This window comes from Caretta caretta, chromosome 17 (genome assembly GCF_965140235.1).
Source record: "Caretta caretta isolate rCarCar2 chromosome 17, rCarCar1.hap1, whole genome shotgun sequence".
Lineage (NCBI taxonomy): Eukaryota > Metazoa > Chordata > Testudines > Cheloniidae > Caretta > Caretta caretta.
The window spans coordinates 5,146,220-5,170,302 of record NC_134222.1 but is presented as its reverse complement, the minus strand read 5'-3'; the positions used below and the strand labels follow the sequence as shown (position 1 = coordinate 5,170,302).

The 24,083-nt window shown below is 41.5% G+C and overlaps 2 protein-coding genes across 4 annotated transcripts in view; one reads left to right on the top strand and one right to left on the bottom strand.

Moving 5' to 3' along the window:
• The window catches only part of TRIM37 (tripartite motif containing 37), a 53,442-nt gene extending 40,809 nt beyond the window's left edge, over window positions 1–12,633 (top strand). For 2 of the 3 annotated variants that reach the window (XM_075120907.1, XM_048823573.2), the window contains exons 21-26: window positions 2,142–2,273; window positions 5,759–5,945; window positions 6,831–6,949; window positions 9,874–10,047; window positions 11,275–11,359; window positions 11,887–12,633. In XM_075120907.1, coding sequence (XP_074977008.1) covers window positions 2,142–2,273; window positions 5,759–5,945; window positions 6,831–6,949; window positions 9,874–10,047; window positions 11,275–11,359; window positions 11,887–11,890 — 701 coding nt within the window. In that variant the 3' untranslated portion in view covers window positions 11,891–12,633. The remainder of the gene's footprint in view (window positions 1–2,141; window positions 2,274–5,758; window positions 5,946–6,830; window positions 6,950–9,873; window positions 10,048–11,274; window positions 11,360–11,886) is intronic. The other variant, XM_048823574.2, reaches the window with a different exon arrangement.
• A 1,801-nt stretch (window positions 12,634–14,434) lies between these two features.
• The window catches only part of PPM1E (protein phosphatase, Mg2+/Mn2+ dependent 1E), a 118,736-nt gene continuing 109,087 nt past the window's right edge, over window positions 14,435–24,083 (bottom strand). The window contains exons 4-7 of the mRNA XM_048823579.2: window positions 22,746–22,934; window positions 20,372–20,515; window positions 19,889–19,982; window positions 14,435–19,586 (exon numbers count right to left, since the gene is read on the bottom strand). Coding sequence (XP_048679536.1) covers window positions 18,529–19,586; window positions 19,889–19,982; window positions 20,372–20,515; window positions 22,746–22,934 — 1,485 coding nt within the window. The 3' untranslated portion in view covers window positions 14,435–18,528. The remainder of the gene's footprint in view (window positions 19,587–19,888; window positions 19,983–20,371; window positions 20,516–22,745; window positions 22,935–24,083) is intronic.

Sequence of the window (24,083 nt, the reverse complement as noted above, 5' to 3'; positions counted from 1 at the left end):
CACAACGGAAAACTCCTCCAGCACCAACTCAAGATTGGGTGTCGCACTGCTCGGCAATTATGCCCATAGCAAATGAGCCTCTGGATGAGCTAGGTCTGTAACCTGTATTGAGGCACCTGCTGGTACTGATACAGACCCTGGTACTGAGAGCGCCATCCATATTTCTCTGTACTACCCATAGAGGTGGTCTGGTCCTCCTCTCCATCACCGGTGCATACGTTCCCAACATCCTTAAGCAGAGAACCCTCTCCTCTACAATCTGTGATCAATATCCCAAAGAGGCCTACCTGCGCTCCCTGCAGGACCTAACCACTATCGCAAAAGGAACGGCATTGGACTAGCCAATATCAAGCTAGCCAGTGATATCCCCATGACATGCCACCCTGTTGGGCTCACTGGGGTTTGCCGTGTCAGTGTGCTAGGAGTACGCTGGAGAGCAGAAGTGTTCGCTTCCCCATCACCTCTCTGCCAGACCACAGGGAGGGCCATCAAGAACAAGCAGATCTGCAGGCTGAGGAACACCAATGTCCTGCTTTACCACCAAAAGACTTCTCAGCCTTGTTGCCTGCTGAAGTTGTGTCTTCAGCATAACTTCAAGTTTTCCAAAAGCTCCTTCTGAGAATTTCAGACACTCTAGGGAGGGCTGCATTGGAGAAATGTCGTAAATTTGATATTTTTGACAACTGAGTGTCCATTCAGAATTGCTCTTCCCATAAATGAGGGACAGCTTGACCTGGCTAAAGCCTTATGGCAGACACTGGCCCATGTACTAGGTAGAGAAGCAGTATTAGGTTCCTTAAGCAGGTTTTGAGTTCTTTATGCCCACCCCAATCCAGGTTCCTTGGTTGAAGATCTAATTTATATTGGGATTTTATCTTCGAGCCATGGTCAGATTGTTCAATACATCATTTTACACTTAAGCTGGTTTTCTTGGTAGCTATCATCTCAATATGGAGGGTCAGTGCACTCCAAGCCCTTACGCCTGGACCTCCTTATGCATCCTTTTATAGAGAGAATGTGATTCTAAATTTGTAATGTGGTTGGGGAGTTTCATCTAAATCAATCAATTAACCCGCCAGTTTTCTTCCTGAAATCATTCAGCACCAGGTGAGAGAAAGACAGGTACTTTGGGATTTTTCCAGAGCATTACTTTATTACATTGATAAGACTAAAGCTTTCCAGATGCTCTCTCCCCCTTTTCATGAGTAGCTGGCTTGTCAAAAGGCTCTCTGAGTGGATCCCACTCTGCAACTCCACCCATTATCAACTACTAGTCCACCTCTCCCTTCAGTTGTCAAGTTGCGCTCCACCAGGACACAGGCAGTGTCATCAGCCTGCTTCAGAAATGTGCCTGAATCTGAGTTTGTAAAGTAGTGATGTGGAGCCGACCCACTGACTTGCAATGAAGATTATACCCTTTACATGGCAGCTAGGTCTGGTACTAAGTTTGGGAGAGCAGTACATCAATCCTTTTAACTAACGCAGCTGATGTTTCTTGCTCCCACCATCGAAGGGGAGTACAGCTTGCCAGTCACCTACAGTGGGATCAGCACTGGCACATACTTGTAGAGAACAATTTCTCACTCTGTAGTAACTGTGGTTCTTTGAGATGCTGTAGTTAGGGTGAATCCCATGACCTACCCTCCATCTCTGCTTTTGGATTCCTCAGCTAGCATCTGCTTTAAATTGTGAGGGACTTGAGGGAGGGTTGGGGACTACTCCACCTTTTACACTCTCACACCAGGAACACAAGGAGACTAGGGCTGCATGTGTGGCCTCAACAGACACTGCTGTTGAAAAGACTCCGATCTTGTGCGCACATACAGTGGGTTCATACTAACAATCCCATCTCAAAAAATTAAGGTAACCATTCCTGATCTGGTCTCAGGATTATTATTGATTGAGTGAGTGGCTTCTTCTCCACATACCTTCACAACAGGAATAATATGTAATGAAAATCTTGAATGAGTTTCAGAGAGGGGGACAATGTGGTGGCTCCCAGAATAAAGGGGAAGAGAATGTCTAGCGCCTTTGCATCAGTTAATTCCACTTCAGGCCAAAATAAAGATGGGATGATGCAGAGAATTGACTGGATGCCTAGGCAGTACATTCACACGCCTTTCGATTAAATATCTTTGCAGTCACAAGTAAGAAAAGTAATTCACCCAAAGCTACTCGTTCTGGAGCAGCAGGAAGCCTGTCTCTTCGAAGAGCAATGGACTGTGGGGACAATAATCTTCGCTCAAAGGGAGACTGCCAGACTTCCTCTGAAGGTAAATCTGAAATGTGGGAGTGCTTTAAATATGCTTTGGAATGCATCAGGGAAGAAGCTTTTTAACAGCATATCCTTGCTCATAAAGTTCCCGTCTTTGATTAAACTTTGTACATAAACCAGATACTATTTCCCCTAAACATGATTAACATTATTGCACCAATAACATTACACCATCTTACTAAGCCTTTGTGTCTAGCGTTCATGCTCGGTGTTCCTGGGACTTCCATTTTCTAACAGTAACCTGCCTATCTTAAATAGTTTAGTACCCTAAATTGGTGTTTGTAATATCTTGTACTTAATTACTACATTTACAAGCAAGTTACTGCTGAAACTTACCAGCCAGGGCTTAAATTCTTTGTTCTGTTTCCTCTAAAGGAAATACAAGAAAATTCTGCTTAAGTCCTTGTGAGACTTACTCCTGCACCATGTGGTAATAGAATTGGACATTATGGCCACCAGGAAAACTCTTACACTTTTTAGTGCAGCTCTACCAGTGGTAGCAACAGTGAAAACTGTAATGCAGCAGTTCATAGAATCATAGAATATCAGGGTTGGAAGGGACCTCAGGAGGTCATCTAGTCCAACCCCCTGCTCAAAAGCAGGACCCATCCCCAATTAAATCATCCCAGCCAGGGCTTTGTCAAGCCTGACCTTAAAAACTTCTAAGGAAGGAGATTCCACCACCTCCCTAGGCAACGCGTTCCAGTGTTTCACCACCCTCCTATTAAAAAAGTTTTTCCTCATATCCAACCTAAACCTCCCCCACTGCAACTTGAAACCATTACTCCTTGTCCTGTCTTCCACCACTGAGAATAGTCTAGAACCATCCTCTCTGGAACCACCTCTCAGGTAGTTGAAAGCAGCTATCAAATCCCCCCTCATTCTTCTCTTCCGCAGACTAAACAATCCCAGTTCCCTCAGCCTCTCCTCATAAATCATGTGTTCCAGACCCCTAATCATTTTTGTTGCCCTTCGCTGGACTCTTTCCAATTTATCCACATCCTTCTTGTAGTGTGGGGCCCAAAACTGGACACAGTACTCCAGATGAGGCCTCACCAATGTCGAATAGAGGGGGACGATCACGTCCCTCAATCTGCTCGCTATGCCCCTACTTATACATCCCAAAATGCCATTGGCCTTCTTGGCAACAAGGGCACACTGCTGACTCTTATCCAGCTTCTCGTCCACTGTCACCCCTAGGTCCTTTTCCGCAGAACTGCTGCCTAGCCATTCGGTCCCTAGTCTGTAGCTGTGCATTGGGTTCTTCCGTCCTAAGTGCAGGACCCTGCACTTATCCTTATTGAACCTCATCAGATTTCTTTTGGCCCAATCCTCCAATTTGTCTAGGTCCCTCTGTATCCTATCCCTGCCCTCCAGCGTATCTACCACTCCTCCCAGTTTAGTATCATCCGCAAATTTGCTGAGAGTGCAATCCACACCATTCTCCAGATCATTTATGAAGATATTGAACAAAACCGGCCCCTGGGGCACTCCACTTGACACCGGCTGCCAACTAGACATGGAGCCATTGATCACTACCCGTTGAGCCCGACAATCTAGCCAACTTTCTACCCACCTTATAGTGCATTCATCCAGCCCATACTTCTTTAACTTGCTGACAAGAATACTGTGGGAGACCGTGTCAAAAGCTTTGCTAAAGTCAAGAAACAATACATCCACTGCTTTCCCTTCATCCACAGAACCAGTAATCTCATCATAGAAGGCGATTAGATTAGTCAGGCATGACCTTCCCTTGGTGAATCCATGCTGACTGTTCCTGATCACTTTCCTCTCATGTAAGTGCTTCAGGATTGATTCTTTGAGGACCTGCTCCATGATTTTTCCGGGGACTGAAGTGAGGCTGACTGGCCTGTAGTTCCCAGGATCCTCCTTCTTCCCTTTTTTAAAGATTGGCACTACATTAACCTTTTTCCAGTCATCCGGGACTTCCCCCGTTCGCCATGAGTTTTCAAAGATAACGGCCAATGGCTCTGCAATCACAGCCGCCAGTTCCTTTAGCACTCTCGGATGCAACTCGTCCGGCCCCATGGACTTGTGCATGTCCAGCTTTTCTAAATAGTCCCTAACCACCGCTTTCTCCACAGACGGCTGGCCATCTATTCCCCATGTTGTGATGCCCAGCGCAGCAGTCTGGGAGCTGACCTTGTTCATGAAGACAGAGGCAAAAAAAGCATTGAGTACATTAGCTTTTTCCACATCCTCTGTCACTAGGTTGCCTCCCTCATTCATTAAGGGGCCCACACTTTCCTTGGCTTTCTTCTTGTTGCCAACATACCTGAAGAAACCCTTCTTGTTACTCTTAACATCTCTCGCTAGCTGCAGCTCCAGGTGCGATTTGGCCCTCCTAATTTCTTTCCTACATGCCCGAGCAATATTTTTATACTCTTCCCTGGTCATATGTCCAACCTTCCACTTCTTGTAAGCTTCTTTTTTATGCTTAAGATCTGCTAGGATTTCACCGTTAAGCCAAGCTGGTTGCCTGCCATATTTACTATTCTTTCAACACATCGGGATGGTTTGTCCCTGTAACCTCAACAGGGATTCCTTGAAATACAGCCAGCTCTCCTGGACTCCTTTCCCCTTCATGTTAGTCCCCCAGAGGATCCTACCCATCCGTTCCCTGAGGGAGTCGAAGTCTGCTTTCCTGAAGTCCAGGGTCCATATCCTGCTGCTTACCTTTCTTCCCTGTGTCAGGATCCTGAACTCAACCAACTCATGGTCACTGCCTCCCAGATTCCCATCCACTTTTGCTTCCCCTACTAATTCTTCCCGGTTTGTGAGCAGCAGGTCAAAAAAAGCTCCCCCCCTAGTTGGCTCCTCTAGCACTTGCACCAGGAAGTTGTCCCCTATGCTTTCCAAAAACTTCCTGGATTGTCTAAAATTGTTCTCAAATTGAGAATTGCAAATGGGTGTGTATGTGAGGGGTGTTACAGTTCATGCTAATGGGATCCCAGGGAGAGGTCCTAGAATGGAAAGAGATTGAGAAATGCTGCTCTTGTGTATGCACATGGGAGCTAAATCATCTGTACCCTGTGGCTTTCACCATTGCTATCCCCAGAGGTGCTGCACCAGTGCAGAGAAACACCTCTATATTTTCCCTGTTTAGACCATCCACATAGATCCATCTCTCTGTATTAAAAAAACAGATAATTTTCTGTATTGGTGAACCTGTGGAATTGCTGACATATGGGAAACTAATTTTCATAGTTCACACAAATCCAAAAGGTTCATCTATACTGGGAAATCTTGTAAGTGCTTTTTTGAACCTATGCTACCAGAAGTGGAAGCTGTAGGTGGCTTTTCTGAACCTGTGCTACCAGAAGTGGAAGCTGTAGGTGAGATGATATGTTTTTGGAAAGCACGCATTAAGTGATCCTAATGGCAAATGCTGCTCAGATGGTGACTTGAAAAATTTTGAAATGTTTCATAAGTGCCAATTATCTTCACCTTTTCTCTTCTTAGGTTCAATAGGAAGCTCAAAGTCTGGTAGTAGGCATAGCTCTCCCAGGTCCTTGACTAATGGTAATGCTCCTGATGCACTGCCTAAGCCAGAGGAAAAAGAGTGCGAAGGCTCAGATTCTGATGTGGGCGTTTCGGCTTTAAACGGTTTAACAACTGTGGAGAAGACAAGAAAAGCTGTCGCTTTGGTGTAAGTGCTTTTCTCACTGAATTATAAATGGAATATTCAAAATCAAGCCTTATATATCAAGGAATGTAAATTACTTTGAAGACATTCACATTTTTCTGCTGCTCCCTTTGGACATTCAGCTTTGGCCCATAAGGGAGTTGTATGTCCTCGTTTTTCTATTTAAAGAACTTTTGAGGGTCGTAACAGCTCATTTTAACTAAAGCTGAAGCATCAGTAGCTGTAGACTGCCCATTTAGATTTGCCCATTTAGACTTGCAAGTCAGACTTTTGTCCATTTTTCTAATATTTCCTACATTAATGTTCTATCCAACAGGATTTTACATCTAGTTTCCTTATATAGGAGAGGCTATTTCACTGAGAATCCACCATTCCTTTCTTTTCCTCACTTCTGATTTTTCTGTGCTTCTCCAAATACAGTTTATAGTTACACAACATATGTAGTAGTAGTTTTGGTTTTTCTAAATAGCAGGCCAGTGAATAGTGGGGTGGGCTGTGTCTTGGTTTTTTTTTGTGCAAACAGACAGTTATGTTGCATTCTGTGCTTGCTTTCTGTCATTGATGTGAGGCAATAGTATGAAAGGGTAGGTTTAAGAAAACTTAAATGTGCATGCTGTACAGAGGTATAAACTCCAGATGCTGAATGTGACATAGCATTGTGGGTCAGGGGAGGATACATTCTTTGGAGAGCATCAATTATGTACTTTCCGATCTCAAAATGGAACCCTGTAAATATTCCAAATAACTTGAAAGTTGGAAGTTCCCAGAAGCATAGGAGAGGCTCCCCTGATGCTAAACTGTGTGTAACACTAGGAGGAGAAGCTGCCACCATGGTTGGACTTAATGCTTTAGGTGCTGATGCTGTTTTTCCCCCAACCCCATTTTAAGGTCAAATTCTAAAGGATGTCATACAGAAGGAACACAACCAACTGATCTAGAGAACAACTCGGAAACTGGGGAGCTACAGGCCATTCTCTCTGAAGGCACCTCAGTAGAGCCAGAGGAAGGTAAAGGCAAGATCAAAGAAAATAAATGCTCAAATACTGTAGTGACACTTTTTAAAACAGGGGTAGTTGATTATTTTTTGTCAAGGTCCAAATTTCTTGGTCAAGGTATAGTCAAGGTCCAGACTCCAGAGAAAATAATGATAAATAAAACGGTTTCAGGGTCAGTTCAAAAGCATCTACTGGTCTGGATTTGGCACAGGGTCTGCCTATTGACTACCCCTTTAAAACAAGAGTGTTTCTGTAAACTATGTGAAAATCTGTTTACTTGGAGGGCTGAACTTATGTTGCAACATTTGGTAGATTTTTAATGAATAAAAGGATGACTTCTCACGTGTATGACAGAGAGGTATGATGGCATTCAGAGAGCACAGAGAAACTTTCAAGGACTTTTTTCTTAGTTTACATTTCTGGTTTATTTTTCTATCTCTGGAGGCTGTTTTCATCTTAAAACTTAACTTTAGAGATGAGGTTTGGAAAATTACTAATTTAAAAGATGGATTGCACTTGTGTTCCTATTAAAATACAGTAAGAGACCTTATTGGGTATAAGGCTTCTGTTTGCAGGGGTAAGTCTGGTGGTGACTGGGACCAGGTCTGCACTGGACACCTCTTAAGTCTAGTTTAAATAGGGTTTTGCGGTATGCAAGGTCCACTACTTCCTCTGAAAATCAGAAGAAATCACACAGTTGTTGAAAACACATTCCTGTCTCTTTCACCTTGTCTTTCCATGTTGGAGAAAATATTGTTGACTTTCTTATTGATATTCCATGCAGAAGTGTTTTTCATATCTTGCTAAAACTCTGCTGCCTTCCACCCCTGCACTAATTTGAATTTCAATGACTGATGAATTGTAGCTCAAAGCCTATATTAAGGTGCCAGCATTCATCTCTATCTGCAGTGTGCAATATTGTGTAGGTGTTGGCATTTACAGAAGGTCTCTCAGTGACATAAAACTGAATTTCTTCTCTTAGTCACTGCAGCGTGATCATGATGTGTTCCTGCAGTCCTCCTGTTACAGGAGGAAGCATTAAGAGGAAAATGGTTTTTTGGTTTTTTTTTAAATAAAATATTTCATTGTTAAAACCCCAGGAAACAAATATTACAATTTATTTCCTTTCAGAGAGAAAAAATTGCAGAAGCATAACCATTTGTTTTCAGGTAGCTATGATTAGCTGTGAATTTTGAGAACTAGATCTTTCTTTGGGAGCATGTTTCATACCTAAGAGCAAACCCAGTTTCTCCATCTGACTTCAATCTCAGGTCAACATGTTGTGCTTGTGCGTTTATACTGATGTAATTCCAGAACGTCTTCAGAGGAAAGGGTGGTTGAAGGGTTCATGTTTACATTTTTCTTAGTTAGCTCTGCTCAAAGATGACAGTGCCTAGAATTTGACAATGTGGGAATGAAGCTTTATTATGCTATTTTAAGAGCCCAGTCAACTTGTGGGTAAGGCAGCTGGAAGAGCACCTGGAATTGCTGTTTTCTCAGAACCATTTGCATTAAGTCTTGTGATAAGATCTTTTGAAATGAAGGGGTTTGGGCAGGGGGTGAAGTTATATAAAGAGTTGTAGAAATCTTAATACTCACTTAGTTGACCTGGGGTGTATGGGCAAGGAGTGGAACATCTTTGTCTGGGGGACTGCGCTGCAAAAGCATTGGCATCTTGTTAGTCAGCAGTGCCACTCAGTCCATTAGCTGTCCTGAGCAGCTTTCTACCACTAATCATTAAGGCTACGTTTTAGTCACAGGTATTTTTAGTAAAAGTCAGGGGAAGTAAACAAAAATGATGTGGGTGGTGTTGGCATGTAGCCCGGGATCCCCGCGAGGGGAGCGGGGCTGGGCAGCTCGGGACCAGGGCTGAGGAGAGAGGCTGGGCGGTTGCATGTGGCTCAGGACCCCCGCTGGTGCTGGGGCGGAAGGGTTGGTGGGGCTAGCAGGCTCCCTACTAGGCTCCGCACAGCTCCCTGAAAGCAGCTGGCATGTCCCTGCAGCTCCTAGGTGGAGAGAAGGCCAGTGCAGCCCTGTGCACTGCCCCCATGATGAGCTCCTGCTCCGCAGCTCCCATTGCCCGGGAACCGCAGCCAATGGGAGCTGCGGGGGCGGTGCCTCCAGGCAAGGGCAGGGTGCAGAGCCCCCTGGTCCCTCCGCCAAGGAGCTGCAGGGATATGCTGCCACTTCTGGGGAGCCCCCTTCTTCCTCCCCCCGAGGTAAGCGCTGCCCTGCACCCCCAGCCCTGAGCCCTGTCCCACACCCAAACTGCCCCAGCAGCAGCTGATGCAACTGGCCTAGGGGCTGCCTGATCTGCTCTGCAGCGGCTGGCTCCGGGGCTGCCCGAAGTCTGAGGTCACGGAGCCTTACTAATCATTAGTTTCAATTAGTGGCAAGACAAGTGGCTGTCTTCATTTGAGAAAAATGGGATGGGATATATTTGTAGGAAAATCATGTTGTGTGTTTGTGACCTCTGAATAGGAAAGTTAACCCGATTTCAATGTGCTGCTGCTTGGAGGAGTTGGCCTGTAAGTCTGCTTAAAAGGCCATGACGTGTCTTAAAACTACTAAAAAACATTCGGCCTTCGGTTCATGTACACAGTGGTCTATTGAAGCATTGGTAAGAATGAGGAAAGCAGCTAAAACAGAAAGGAAATGCAGTTATACAAGTTCACACTTACACCGGTTAGTTGGATTTTTATAGGGTTGCTCCTTTGAATTAAGTCTCCATTGAATAAGATAACCAGACTGAGAACATCTTTAAAACTGTTCCCCGAACATGTTCTGCTATTGATCTCTTAGAGCTTTTGTAAAGAAGTTTACACACTGCTCACTTTATCTTGTTCTCCTGCCAAGCCCGAGAATTTCACGTTGGTGCGTCTTGGGAAGGAAAGGAAGCTGAGAACTTTATGGCTACAGGAATCTCATTGCAGCAGGTTCTCCTTTGCTCTTTGCAGCTGGGCTATGTCAGAAGCACGTCCTTCACCTCCTGCCAGGCATGAGCAGCGATAGTGACATTGAATGTGACACAGAAAATGAAGAGCAGGAGGATGCCTCATCCACCTCAGATGCGTTTAATCATGCCTTTGATGTCCAGCCCTCAAGTGAAGGTAGAACAATTATATTGTGCAATCAGGGGCAGCTTTCCAAATGCTACTCCTGACATGGTTCTTGTGGGTAAAAGATACTGTTCGGGGCTAAGTTATTCCCAAAACTGTACAAGTCTTAGTGCCAAATGAAGGCTTCCAAATATCAGGTGTTGCTTGAGATCTCATTTTAAAATGGAGGTAAAGAAAGTGGGAGTGAGTTTTTCCTAGCATTGAGATCTAAGATAGGACCAGTCTCCCAGCAGAAGTCCCCTTGCTTGAGTTATTTCAAAGTGGACTTGATTAAGCACCAGAGAGTAGACTACATGACCTAACAGGTTTCTTCCATCTCTTACTTGCCCCTGCCCACGGCTGAAAGCCACAGAACAGGTGTAATGTTATGGCATTGTGGGCAGGATGCAGAGAGCATCTGCTGAGTACAGCAGGTCCTACGGTCACTGCAAAGCTGTGGTATCAGAGTGGTGAGCTGGGGAAGAGGCATGGGAACCTGTGGCTTCAGATTCACCATCCCAGTTGTGAGTAAAGGATACAGCTGCTTTGGGGGCTACAGTAGCAGCCAGCATGTAGGTTGTAGGATTGACTCTGTCCTCTGCATAAAATCTGACTGGCTTTGGGGCAGAAGAGTGGATTTGGCCCCAGTTATGAAAATTCTCAATTTTCATTGCAGAAAATAACAGTAAATGAGTGGTGGTAGCCGAAATGTCCCCTAGTAATGAGTTTGCATCTGAATTGACAGTAAACTGCTTTTGAATACTTTAGCTCAGTTTTAAAAGGACTGAAAGTGTCTACCATTTTGTGCTGTGAAAATGTTCAAAAACCTCTTAAAGGGTACTTGTAAAACCTTTACATGATTGCTAATTCTAAATAAATTTTGGTTAATGGTTGGAATAAATGCCAACAACAATATTAATAATCAGTAGAAGATCAGTGTCTTATTCTGAATTAGTAGTTTACTACAGAACGCCACAGCATAACATTGAATGTTACATTGCTGACTCACAAGAAAATTGAAACCACCACCAATTTGTACTCCACCATCATAGTTTTAAAATTGTAGAGCAGACTAATTCAGAATAAAGGTTCCAACTTTGTATCTGTCTTTCATCTGTTAAGAATCAAATCTTAATCTCTCAAAGAATTGCTGATTATAGATCTCATTAAATTACAGATTTTTAAATTTAACTGGTTTGGCAGCTCAGTCTTTAAGGATGCCATATAATTGTTTTTCAGTATTAGAGCTGTGTTCAGTTTTTTCTGAAGGTGATCAAATAGGCCCTGAAGACCTCAGCTTTGGTACTGGAGAGGACAATGCAAGGTAATTGCTAAAATAAGAACATTGACTTAATGGCAGTTAACTTATTGCAGTTTGGTTTGATAGTATATAAAAAGGTCAAATCCAGATAAAGTTTTGCTGTGTCAAGAAACTGACACCTCCATCTGAAATACTCTGTGTGATGCCAATGCTCATTTACATGAAGGATATAAAGATGGAAGGGCATTATGTAATAACTAATATCCTACAACTTGTAAATACATCCCACTTTCCCATTGCTGCTGAAAGTAGATGAGATCCTGCTCCAGTTCCTTGATTTACTTAAAACGTCAAGACCTGTTAACTAATCTGCTTTGTCCGTAATGCAATTGCTAGAGGTAACATAGCACCAAGGCAGCGCTGATCGGGGGGGGGGGGGGTCATTAATTTAGTATTTATGTACTTATCTTGGGAATTTTTAGATTTAAGTACCCTAAATCCTTTCTAATCCATAAAATTTATAATAGCGCTGCTACTATGGGTTCTTTTTAATGACTGAGATTGCATATGAACTGTCTCTTTTGGGCTAGGTAGAGGATTGGCTTGTTGACTGCAGAAGACTTTGAAGAGTTGGATTAACACTAGCCTGCTTGTGTCCCTGAGAAGAGGCACACTTCATAATGCTTATTTATTCCATCTGTATTTTTCTCATAGGGTGTGCACGCACTCCATTGTGCTGAATATAAAAGATTATGTAGTTCTTCCATGGCTGTTTGAAACCTGTTAATAGGGCAAGTTGCCCTATGAAAAAACTTAGCAAGACTGTATTCTTCATGGCTTTGGCAGGTTCAAATGCAGATTCTGAACAAATGTTCAAAAGGTGCTAGAGCCTTGTTCACATGTCTCTTTATCATACGATTGAAGCAGAGAATGTTGGGGAATAGCCTTCCCTTTTTATTATTAATGGTATGAAAACATTGTAGTTGTATTCATAGGGATTTAAGCTATTTAAAGGTAGGGTGAAAGTGGCCTGCACCAGAGTTAGTTTGTGTTTTTCTTCAGTCTCTAATTTGGACCAACTGAGAACATTGTTGCCAAACTTTTTACCACTGTGCGTTGCATTTGAGCAGCTAAAATGTTTTGTGAAGCTATAATGAAAGCTGAATAACTGGCTAGTGAAAAAGCATGAATAAATGTTAGTTGTGTTCTTGTCTCATCTGACTGTACTTGCTGAAACATTTGTTTTGTATGTAATGTTCAAGTGTTTAAGTGCGTACAAATCATATAGTTTAGTTTAAAACTGTTTGCACTTTTTGTTAATAAAATGAACACTGAAATACTGTGTGAAATTATTTTGTAGGGACAAGTATGATTGCAGATGCTGATGGGAAAGAAATATGCTGCTACCTAGTTAAGAGTTCAGTCTGGGTTTTTTTAAATCTATATTGTAGTGGCGCTGAACCAGTATGTTCAGGCCACAGTCTGCTCCAAATGAAACACTGTGTGACTTCCACAACCAGTAGTCCTTAGGCACTCCCTCATGAACCAAATCTCTACTATAATGTGGATTTCTTTAGTCATTGTCTTGAGCTTGACTGCAGTGTTGTTCACTGTATCATCAGTTTGTGTATCAGTGTTCTAGGCTCTCTCAAATACAGTACTCAGATAGGCTGTGTAAGATGATGTAAGTAGAAGCATTCATTTTGAGTAGTTTGAGCTCTCCCATTCTGTTGAATTTTAGCCTTGGCTTAAGTGCTTTTGAATTCATGTTAAGGTGTATTTGATTTAACCCTCTTTCAGTGGTTTTGCTAACTGGACATTGCCTCCCATCCTGATTCAGGAGCAGTCCAAGTTGATTTTAAGCATGTGAGACTTGGGGGAGATAAGTTGACTCCATGTCTCATGTAGGTCTTTGGTTATTCCAGTGTTACAGGGCCCCAGAACCCCATACACTTTGTTCCCTATGTGTCTTGCTAATAACAGCTTTCTCCAAATTCACTAGCAATTGTGCTGCCACTTATATGGATCCAAATCACTGGTCTGTATTCTCATGCATTGAAGTATCAAAGAGCTGAGTCCTTTGTGAACATTTGCCGAGTCCAGAACCATGTCTCCTGCTTGATAATTTAGAAATGAGGACCAACAGCCACCACTAGGGCTATGGGAGAAGCTGATTATTTAAAAGGTTGACCTAGGTGCTACACTTTCAACTAGAAGCTCTTTATTAGGAAAGGTCCTGGGGAGAGAGCCTGTTCTTGGATTAAAAATGAAAGCTAGGTATCTACACTTATTTCCTGGAAAAATCTTAATTTTAAACAGCAAAAAAACTAACCCATTTGAGCAACTATATAACTCCCTCTCCACTTGTGATTTTTATAGTTTCCTAGGAGTGGATAGTATTCTTTACTCCAGTTTCATAGTGAAACTGTCATCTAGAAGCTTTTGCTTACATACTGTTCAATACAATTGAGTGTGAGGGACTGGTGCATTTTAGTTGAAGTGTTAAGACAGCTTGTGAAAAATGCTCAGGCAGCTAGTTTACCAATCATACAGCGACTAATGCCAGGTCTGCAGGTCATTACAGAGCTCAGAATCACCTGGAGTTCTAAGATATAGTCCTTGAAGCACTGTGGAAAATTTAATGCTAACAGCAATGTTTAAAAAATACAGGGCACCTAAAAATGTAGGCTTGAAGTATGCAACTGTTGCACTTCCACTAATGGGCTATTGCTGAAAATGGCACAAAGTCATCTGTTACAACTAAATGTCATTCAAATTCTGCACCTCCCTTTCTTTGTTATAAAATAGATAACAGTCAATATGTGGCTCCCCTAGAGAGAGGTAATAAGATACCAATTCAGGTACAGTTTAGGGAGCTACAACCTTAAAGCATTTATACAGCCTACTCTGAATTCTAGATTTGCTTAAATTGAAGCACAGTGGTCAGATGCCCCTGCTTCCTACTCTGCGTGTCACACTCAGATGCATTTTTAGTAGTAGGTAAAAGCAGCTTAACCCTAGACTGAGAGCATCAATTTGAATTCTAAACAGTAAAATCCCATTAGACTACTGTACAGAAGCAGCTTAGCACAAGGAATGTGAGTTTGATATTTGCCTTTAAATAAGCAGACCATTGAAAAATGTTTTAAATTGTTTTATTAAGATATTGTTAAAATTTCAACATAGTCCTTATCCGTAAACATTAAATAAAATATAGGTGACTATTACATGGATTACAACTGACCTCATGAGCTGTAGAATAAGGTTTGCAAATGGAAAGCTCCCAACGCTGTAGCATAAAAATGATTGATTTACTCACTTCATAAAGAACGCATTAGAACTTCCATGAACAAGAGAACACAAAGTATCTCTCAACAGAAGCACCTCGTGTAGGAGCTGGCACCACACCTGGAGCTCTCCAAACAAGTTACTACTTTGAGAAGAAGACAGGCTCAATCTCTGCCAACCCGGCCTAGTCCGTTTCCCCTAATTTGAAAGTAAAGAAATGCAGCAAAGAAAGATGTAAGTAAAAGAAAACAAATGCAGTCAATGTGTAAATACTTAAACTAAATCTTTGTAGGATTTTTTCTCTCTGATGCTTTAATGCTGGCAGCTAGTCTTAAGCCTGCTTAACAATGACTGGAAAAGGACATGAATATTTACGTTAGAGGTTGCATTTATGTTTCACTATTATTTATTGCATGCTATAAGGGTAGAAAGTTTTATTTGCTGTTGCAGAGTTATGATCTAAAGAAAGATTGCCCTAAATTGTAGGCATAAACAAAGCAGTAGTATCCCCTTTAATGGCTTTGTCTATGTGACTAGTGTTGAATGAGTGAATATACTGTGCTAAAACAGCCACTAATTTAGATCAATCTTTCTCCGTGCTACAACAGGATTTACTCTGTAGCAGATAGGATAGCATTGTGGACTTGAACTACAGCAGTCTCATCTGTAAACACTGAATTTCTTGTACTTCATGTTTATCTGTCCATAACACAATGCATTTTTCACTGACTGTGTTCCAAAAATGGAGCAGAGTTTGACAATGTACCACTATCAATGTGGTATAAATTAAAATCTGCTTTGACGTTGTCCTTAAATGTTACACTGCAGACTAAACTAAATAAATAGTGAATTATTTTAACTTGCAAGGACAATTGATGGCACTTTTAGGTAAAGAAAAGTTATTTACATGTTTCCACTCACCTTTAGTGCAAATCAAAATGGGTTAACAGCTCCCTGGTCTGATGCTATACTGCTCTCTGCAACAGCAGACATTCCTCAAGAGTTGCACATTTAAAAAGTGTACACTGGAAACTATTGGAGGGGGGATTAAATTAATCCCTTTAAAACTCACAGTGAATAGCATACCAGTGAGTTCTGAACAGCTTCAGACAAAAAGCCTGAAGTCCATTTCTCAAAACCAACACAATTTTCACTACCTACCTTTTTATTCCTGCAAAACATGTTTAATAGGTAAACTGAAACTGATGCACATTGTGTTAACTTGAAAAAGGGATACTTCAGCTCTTTATTGAAAAGGTTATACAAATTTTATCACTACTAAGATGCACAATAAAATTACAAAACACAAGTCACAGACTGAATCTTAGAATTAACAGTTAATAAATACATTTATATAGATACTTTTATATTTGTCTATTTATCACCAGATAGACAATCAAAATACAAGATACAGAACATTTAAATACCATTAGTTAGAGGGGAACTTATTGCTTACGTTAGCAAGCAGCAAATAAGGGCACCAGATTTTGAACTGAAGAGAACTACTTCCTATCACCAGTGGCATTAAGAGAAAACATTGCGTTTCACAAAGCACTGCTTTTTTGTCTAGTGTGTAGAATCAAGAGCAGCATATATCAGACCAATAACCACTACTTTTATATGTATTATAGAATTTTAAAAGACTTACCTTACAAATGAATCTATCTACTCTAAATGAATACAGTGAAGAAATGAATACTTGCTATTTATACAATATTTTGCACCGGACCACACAGGAACTATGATGGCAATTTCCCTCCTAAATGGTCTGAGAAGCAGAATGATCATTTGTGAATCCACACCTAAAGAACTACACCCTTGACAAGAGAGCGTACACTCACTCCAGTACTTTTCAACCAGTTTTTCACGTTGGGAAGTTCTATCATCCATAACTTTATCTTGACATACTTACTTAAACAAGGAATTGCACTTACATCACCTTCCAATAAAAGTACAACTATCAAACAGAAGAGACTTTCAATGCATCTTCTACACTAGTGTGAGAAGTTTAAACAATGAAAAGGCAACAGCAAGATGCCCAAAATTGCATACTTTTAGTATTGTGTGGCTTCTCAAATTTCCTTAGTAAATCTGATTAGAAACATACAATACATCTGAAGAGAATGTTAACATCTAAGGCTTTTTAAGATAACAAATGTACAAGTCAATGACTCAATTATATTTATGGTTTTAAAAAACTGCAAAATAATTACAGGAATCTAAAACCACACTTCAACTCCTGTTTGCTTATAGCTTTTCACTATTTCATCAAATGTCTTTTAAAAGACAGACTTAAAGAGCAAGCTGAGATCAGTAAAGTTCGAGTCTCATGGTTTCAAATAATTTAGACTCTTAACTACTTAACATTTAAATATTTTAACAAATTCTAGCTAACAGTAAGGCTGATTTTTAAAGTGTTACTGCTAAGATTGAGTGGCATATTAAATCATTGCTAAAATTAAATGCTGTGGGAGAATTACATTTTATATTCATACCAGTGCCAAATGAGTATTCTCATCGTTAGTTATTGTGGCAAATAATAGTGGCAGGATGCCTAATATGTTGTCTGATGCATTCAACTGGAACAGTTTTAAATTACTTTTGTGTTCTAATTAACTATTCCTTTAAGTGTGTAAGACATCACCTCAAGGATAGGTTAGTGGGTGGTTGTTTTTTAAATAATGCTGTTGTTCACTGGGATAAACAAATGGGCACCCCACATTTTTCATCTCTGCAAATCTAAATTTGTTGGAGCAGAGCTCTGGATTGTCAGTGCATTTTACGATCTCAGCTAAACAAAGCAACCACCCTCATTCATCTACATCCCCAGCATTTCCATTCACTTTGGGTTACTATAGCAGTCTCACATCCATTTTCTGACTCTATCGGGAACAACAAGAATTCAGTAGTAGTGATGTCACATTCACTCCAGCATTTTATCAGCCCTAAAAACTTCCAGTTTATTTTAAATTATGCCCTTGCAGCCTGGAAACTAACCTAAAACAAAATCCTGATCAAATTGTTTATTATTCTTAACAAGCAGTTCTACAGCATGATCAGTTTAGTGACAGCATATTGTACCCGGACATCATCTCAGACTGAGTTTCTTTCAACACCTGAGATGAAGGTGTGATGAGGATCTCATACCAATTAACCACAGTCCTGTTAGATTAAAGCCAGTTGACAACAGCCTCCTAAACTGACTGACTAATAAAAATGCCACTAAAAGCACCAAAAAGTTATGAAATCCCCCCATACTGTGTATCTAGCCATAGGGAACAATTTTTTAAAAAAATACAAACACTTTTTTTCATATTCCACATTATATGTTACAGGAAATAATAGCTAAATCAATTGTATGTACCTTAGTCTAAGAACAGAGTAGAGTTTACAGCATGAATCTGTCCGTTCCTAAATTACCTGTTAATACCCTGTATGGCTTTTAGTCTTTTACCTGCAAAGTGGATGGTTTTCTACAGATTTCTCTCAATATTAGTCTAAATAAACAAAGGAAAAAAAAAATCACCTGGACTTCTGTGGAAACTCTAACCTGACCCTTTACAACATTTGGCATTCTAAAACAGGGTAGTGTTAAAAAAATAGTGCTCCATAGACATATCTCAGGCAGGTTCAACTTTATTTTCAGCTGCATTTTTTTTCAACAGTTTCTAACTGTGTCTATTCACCTGAGCCAACTAACCAGCTTGTCTAGTGAATGAGAATATAGATACTTACGTGCATGTGTTTGTGGGGGTGTACTTAGATAGAGTGGCATCACCAGCAGTTTTATTGTGACAAACTATTTTTTTAATTCCTTTGTCTATTTACATCTGAGCTGAGTTTTACAGGGAACCTTAACACAGATCTAAAATGCTCACCTTTTATTCTGGGATTGACTAAACTAGTTGTCTGAAAGGGGGATACAAGGAGGATGGTTATATTTTTCAGCTCTGATAAAGGTATGGATCTGGTGAATAATTACTCTGTCTTAGACTCAAGAGCATATTCTCACCATAAACTTTGTGACTATTCATCCTCCACCACAGAGAACTTCTTACCAACATCCTAATTTTACTGCCACTTTGGACAGGTAAGGACGGACCTAATCCTTCCATATGGGAAGGTTTGTGAGCAAAGAGATATGTGTGAAACTTTGGTTTGAGCCTGGCTCCACGTCCCCTCTTTGCATTGTAGAAGTGAGAAAAAGCAGAGACTCTTTTCCCCAAGGATCTGAATTGTTCCTTTTCCAATCCAGAAAAGCGTGGAGATAAACCCCCCATTCTGTAAATATGCTGCCCTATGGACCTCAAACTAAGAGAAGCAGAATATCCCCTTGGATCTGTCGGTTCAGCCACTGAAGATCCTGTGCTTTTTGGAGATTCATTCTTCGCTGTTGAGCCATTAACCAAATTGACTCCCTTTGGTAGGCTAGGACTAAACACTTGAACTGGTAACAAATGTTTGGCATTCTGAGGTTGGCTTGCTTCTGTTTTCATCAGGTCTAAATAGCGCTGGTCTTCAAACAGGTTAATTTTGGACCCTATGCTCAAGCTAGTTCTATCAGTGAAGGAATCCACTCGCCCATCATACCCTAGATCTGCAGGCGCTGAGCACTGGTGTTGAGGCCATGGCCGTTTGCAATCTCCATGGTTTTCTTTATCTTCCCCACTATCTTCTTGTCCTCCTTGAAAAGAGTTCTCTGTCCAGTCTGAGTCCTCACTAACATTTACTGCTGTGTTCATGTCCCTGAGAAATACTACAATGACAGTGATGTTGTCACTGGAGCCAGCATCTCGTGCTGATGCCACTAATTTGTGTGCCACCATGCTGCTATCTCCATTGTTCTCCTTCAGGTGGTCAGCCACCACCTTCACTGCCTCATCAGGATTTACTGTGTCATAGAAGCCATCGCAGGCTAAAATGAGGTAGTCTTCAGACCCATCCAGTACAGTGGAGGCGGAGTCTGCATCTCCACAGATATATGGCTTGTGCTCAGCATCCCCTGTGGAAAATGGAAAGCAAAGATATTTCAAATCTCAGGTTTTTGATTGGCATGTTGAGCGATAGGTGGCATCCTGGAACCCTTTTATTTATTCTCAGACAAGGAACCAATTATTCTTTTCCCTAAATTTAGAGGAGTCTCTTGGAATAACAGGCTAGACCAGCATCTGTTTTCCAGAAAAATGGAGATAGTTGTTCCTGGTTCTATTTATCTGTTGTATTACACAGTGTGATCAATAGAAATCAAAAGATAATTAAAACAGGGAAGAGAAGTGGATGCAAGAATTAAAGTACATTTCCTACCAATAGCTCTGGAGACGGACAAACTCCCATTCACTCTCCAGGCCCCAAACCAGACTACACAGCCACCAAGGGCCTCAATGCGCTTCTTCTCGTCCTAAACCGCAAGGCAATATAAGAGTGGATCAGGTCTCTGTTGCTGTCATCAGACTCCGGGTGCCTTCAGCAATGTATTGGTGTTTTCACATGCACAGCAGTCCTGAGCCCATACTGCAAAGATTAGCACTTCAATTTCTGCAGGGGTTTTATCCTGCCCCCCTATCAGATCAGAACAAAAGGTTTTGACAACTCAGTAATCTTATCCAAAGCAATAGGAGTAACTGGACAGGTGCTTGCTCAGCTGTTCCAAAGGAGATAGACAAGGCGATCAATAATACAAAAGCTCTTTTATATGCAGACAGCAGTCATAAATCTTTGTTTGAAGTCAGAAAATAAATATGAAAAGTGAGAAGCTATCCATCTTCAGTTAAAACAGGCCATTCTTACCTCTCTATCCGGTTTATGAGGCTTCATTAGTTCCACAGCTTGGCCCTGTCTCACAAGCATCACCTGGGAGTCACCAAGCCAAGCTACATGCAGCATATTTCCTCGGATGAATGTTACCACACCAGTGGTGCCACACCGCAGGCTCTGGAAAAAATACGATCTACTAGTTTTAAATGGGCCAATGAAGATGAACTGGAATTGAAATGCCTTGGAACAACTTTCACTGCTTCCCTCAAACCAGAACATGCTGACATTCAAATAAGGCTGTTCTAATGGCAGAGAAATGGGGCTGCATTTGTTCTACATTTGCTACCATTCCATTCTCCCCCAAAGCCAACGTGGCTGAATGCGAGTAACTGAAGTCACAATTTTGTCCTGTATGTCTGGTGAAAGTCTAATGTTCAAATCCTGCACTCTGCCACTGATTCACTGTGTAACCCTCTCGGGCACCCAGTTTCCCATCTGTGAAATGAATTGGTTTAACTTAACTACCTCAGAGAGTGAGTCACTTATAAAGTATCTTGAGATCCACCTTATGTGAAAAGTGCTAAGGAATGTGATGTCTTTGTGACGCTAGGAAAGAATTTTAAAAAAAGTAATCAAAGAGCAAACACAATAAGTATAACAACAAAAGAATAGAACTCCTCCTCCCCCTTCATAAATGTATTTTAGTGGTTGTGAAAGGTGCTGAATTGACAGTCCTGGAGAATGAAAAGCTCTGCTTATTCAGTGGACAACTATGCTGTGAACGGCAGCTGACCTGACTTGGAGTGATCGTTAAACCTCTCTGACCCATTCACTCATTGGCCTCTGTAGTGAGAATGCCAACAAGGGGGCAATTAGTGCTAACTGTAATGGTGGTTTCTGTGCTGTAGACAAACCCACTAGGCAATAGACTCTCACCTTTCCCCAACTTAACACAGTCATTGAGTATCTGGCCAGTGCCAGCCTGAGCTGGATTTGAACCAGTGCCCCATAAGTGGAAGAATCTGTTATCCCATTCCCATACTGATGTCCTATTTAAAAATATGTGTATACTCAAGGCTGTGTGTGAGCTGAGCTAGTGCAAAGCCTTCCCCCTGGAGCCAGAACTGAAGTACTGGGGACAGGTAGTAAGGGAAAGTATTTTCAAGAGAAGGAGAAGGGTGTCTTTGACAGCATAGATTCAACCCAGTACCTACTGGCCATGTTTGTAAAGATTTCAGGTTCATTAATAATCAGTTGGCAAATACACTGTACCATGGACTCTCAGAGGCCTTGTGAAATTTAACATGGAATTGAGGATTTTGACCATACTTACCTCAAGCTTAAAAATTCCAAAGGGACCTGGGCCTGCCCCTGCAGTCTGTACATGCACGTGACTCCCAAAGTCAGTGAGTATTGTTTGCGTGCATCAAGACTGCAGCATCAGGCCCTACGTACATACCTAAGGGCTAAAAGAACAAATCCATTGCTGCTCCTTGTCCCTGGTTAAAACTTTTGCTACAACTACTTATGCTTAATTTCTCACAATGACTCATTCTACCAAAACTTCTGTTGGATGTTAAACTCTAGTGCTTCCAATTTGTTCAGAATCAGCTGGCTTTAGTCAGTGACTCTGTGAATTTACACAGTGCCATTGGTGCACTGGCTGCAGTTCTAGATGCAAGAGAACCAAAAGGTGACTAAAATAAGTAAGGTTCAATCCAATGTCCATTTTTATAAGCCTTAGTTGTTTCCTTTCACATGATGCGAAGTCAGTAACAGCCATGAATAAAGCAACACGAAGAAAAAGATTCCTGGGAGACAGCGCTGGGTGTAGGAGAATGTGTATTTCTTGCACAACCTCGGGCCTTTTGCTCCCTACTTTAACTCCACCTCAGAGAGGCTAGACAACCGCCCATTCCAAATCCATCAATGTCATTTCCTAATCCTTCAGTGAGGGCTCACTGAAATGATTCATGGCAATCCCTGGCCATCTGGTGATTTATCACCCTAAAGACTTGGGTTCAAGGATAGTGGTGGGTTTCCTGCTTTCCAGGTTCATTACAGAGGTGTCATGCGTGAGCTCTAGTGAACAAGAGCCAATGAGGCTATCTGTCAAGCATTCGCTGCAAAAAAAGCTGCCTACCAGATCTGAGAAAGCAAGGGATGTGGTTGTACAGCAATGAAAGGGAAAAGTGATTGTCAAGTCCCATCCGGAACAGGCATGCAGTGGTTGTTGAGAGAGAAGCTGAACTCAGATGTGTAGGATGTTTGCTCTTCATCTCTCCCCATCTTGAAATTCGCATAATTTACTTTCATTTTTAAATAGAAGTTATTAAAAAAATAATCTTCAGAGTCAAAAAAAATTCCCTCTCCCCCGCCCCCCCCCCACCCAATGATACTAACTCACCTCTCTGGCTGCCTTCTGAACAAAGCGTTCATCTGTCACCCGGAATGCTCTACACAGTGCCTCCGCTGGGTCATGTTGAAACATCTCCTGGTGTACCAAATTCACATGGAGATGGATGGAGGCATAGATGGCAGCATCCACCCCTCCATGACCATCAAATACTGCAAAATACGCTTGCTCCTCTTGGTCCTGCCAAGAGACAACCTTGAATCAAAAACTGATGAAGATAAGCAGTGCAGCTGGTTAACTGGACTATCATTAAAACCATTTAACTTGAGATTACTGGTGTCCCCACTGTGCTTTCACATTAGTGGTATAATGCAGTTAGAGGCAGAATCTCCACTTGAGAACTCAGCTAAACTCTTTGTTTATCATAATGTGGGAATATGCATACACAGTCAGATTATATAGTTGACCAATTGCACTTGCTTAGCATGGGCAGGCATTATGCATGCATCATCTGCATAGCTCTGCTAATGCACCTCACATCTGTTTTGTTATACCTTCAGTTATTCATGCCTAAACTTTTCTTGAATAAAAATTGTCATTCACACCAAAGTGTGGCAAGACTTTGTGAGCTGAACAGCCAGCCAGCTGGATGAGACCACCATGTGCTGAAAGCAAAATGCATAAATCCAGATTTGACCTCAGTTTCTTAGAGGTGAAATGCTAGGGCATTAAACTATGAAGCCACATAGCCCTAAGGTTTTTATTCAATCCACATCAGTTCAGGTGTCTGTAATTAATACATTAATATGTACTGTCTCATCAGGTAGTTAAGTGTGATCACATTCTCAGCTCAAGAGAGGCAGAATACTTCATCTTCAACTCAGGCTTCTTGTCTTGCCCAAACTGCTCACAGAGGAAACAATGCTCCAGGAGCAAGAGACATCAGCGTCTGCATCCAATTTATACACACAACTCACCAACCCACTGTCAGTGCCCACTCAACCTTGACAGCCATCTAAAGAACTAAAATATTTATACATTGTAATTTTTAAGTGATGGGCTCCAACACAAATTTGAGTGAAGAAAGGTGATAATTGACAGGCAAAGGAAACAAACCTACCTCAGTTTGCATTAACATAATACATCTTAAAGGCAAGAACTATGGGTGCAAGAAAATGCTTATTAAACTGACAAAGCATAATACAAATCAATTTTTCCATCATACTGATCCAGGTTATGTAATTCTTGCTACTTCACATACTTGCCATTTCACAATGTCTGAGATTTTACATCTGAAGAAAAGCTTGCATTAGGGTTTTGCTGATAAGTGATATGAAGAGATGGATGAAAGTAACCCTGGGCCAGGATCTACCAAAAAGTTGGTCCTGG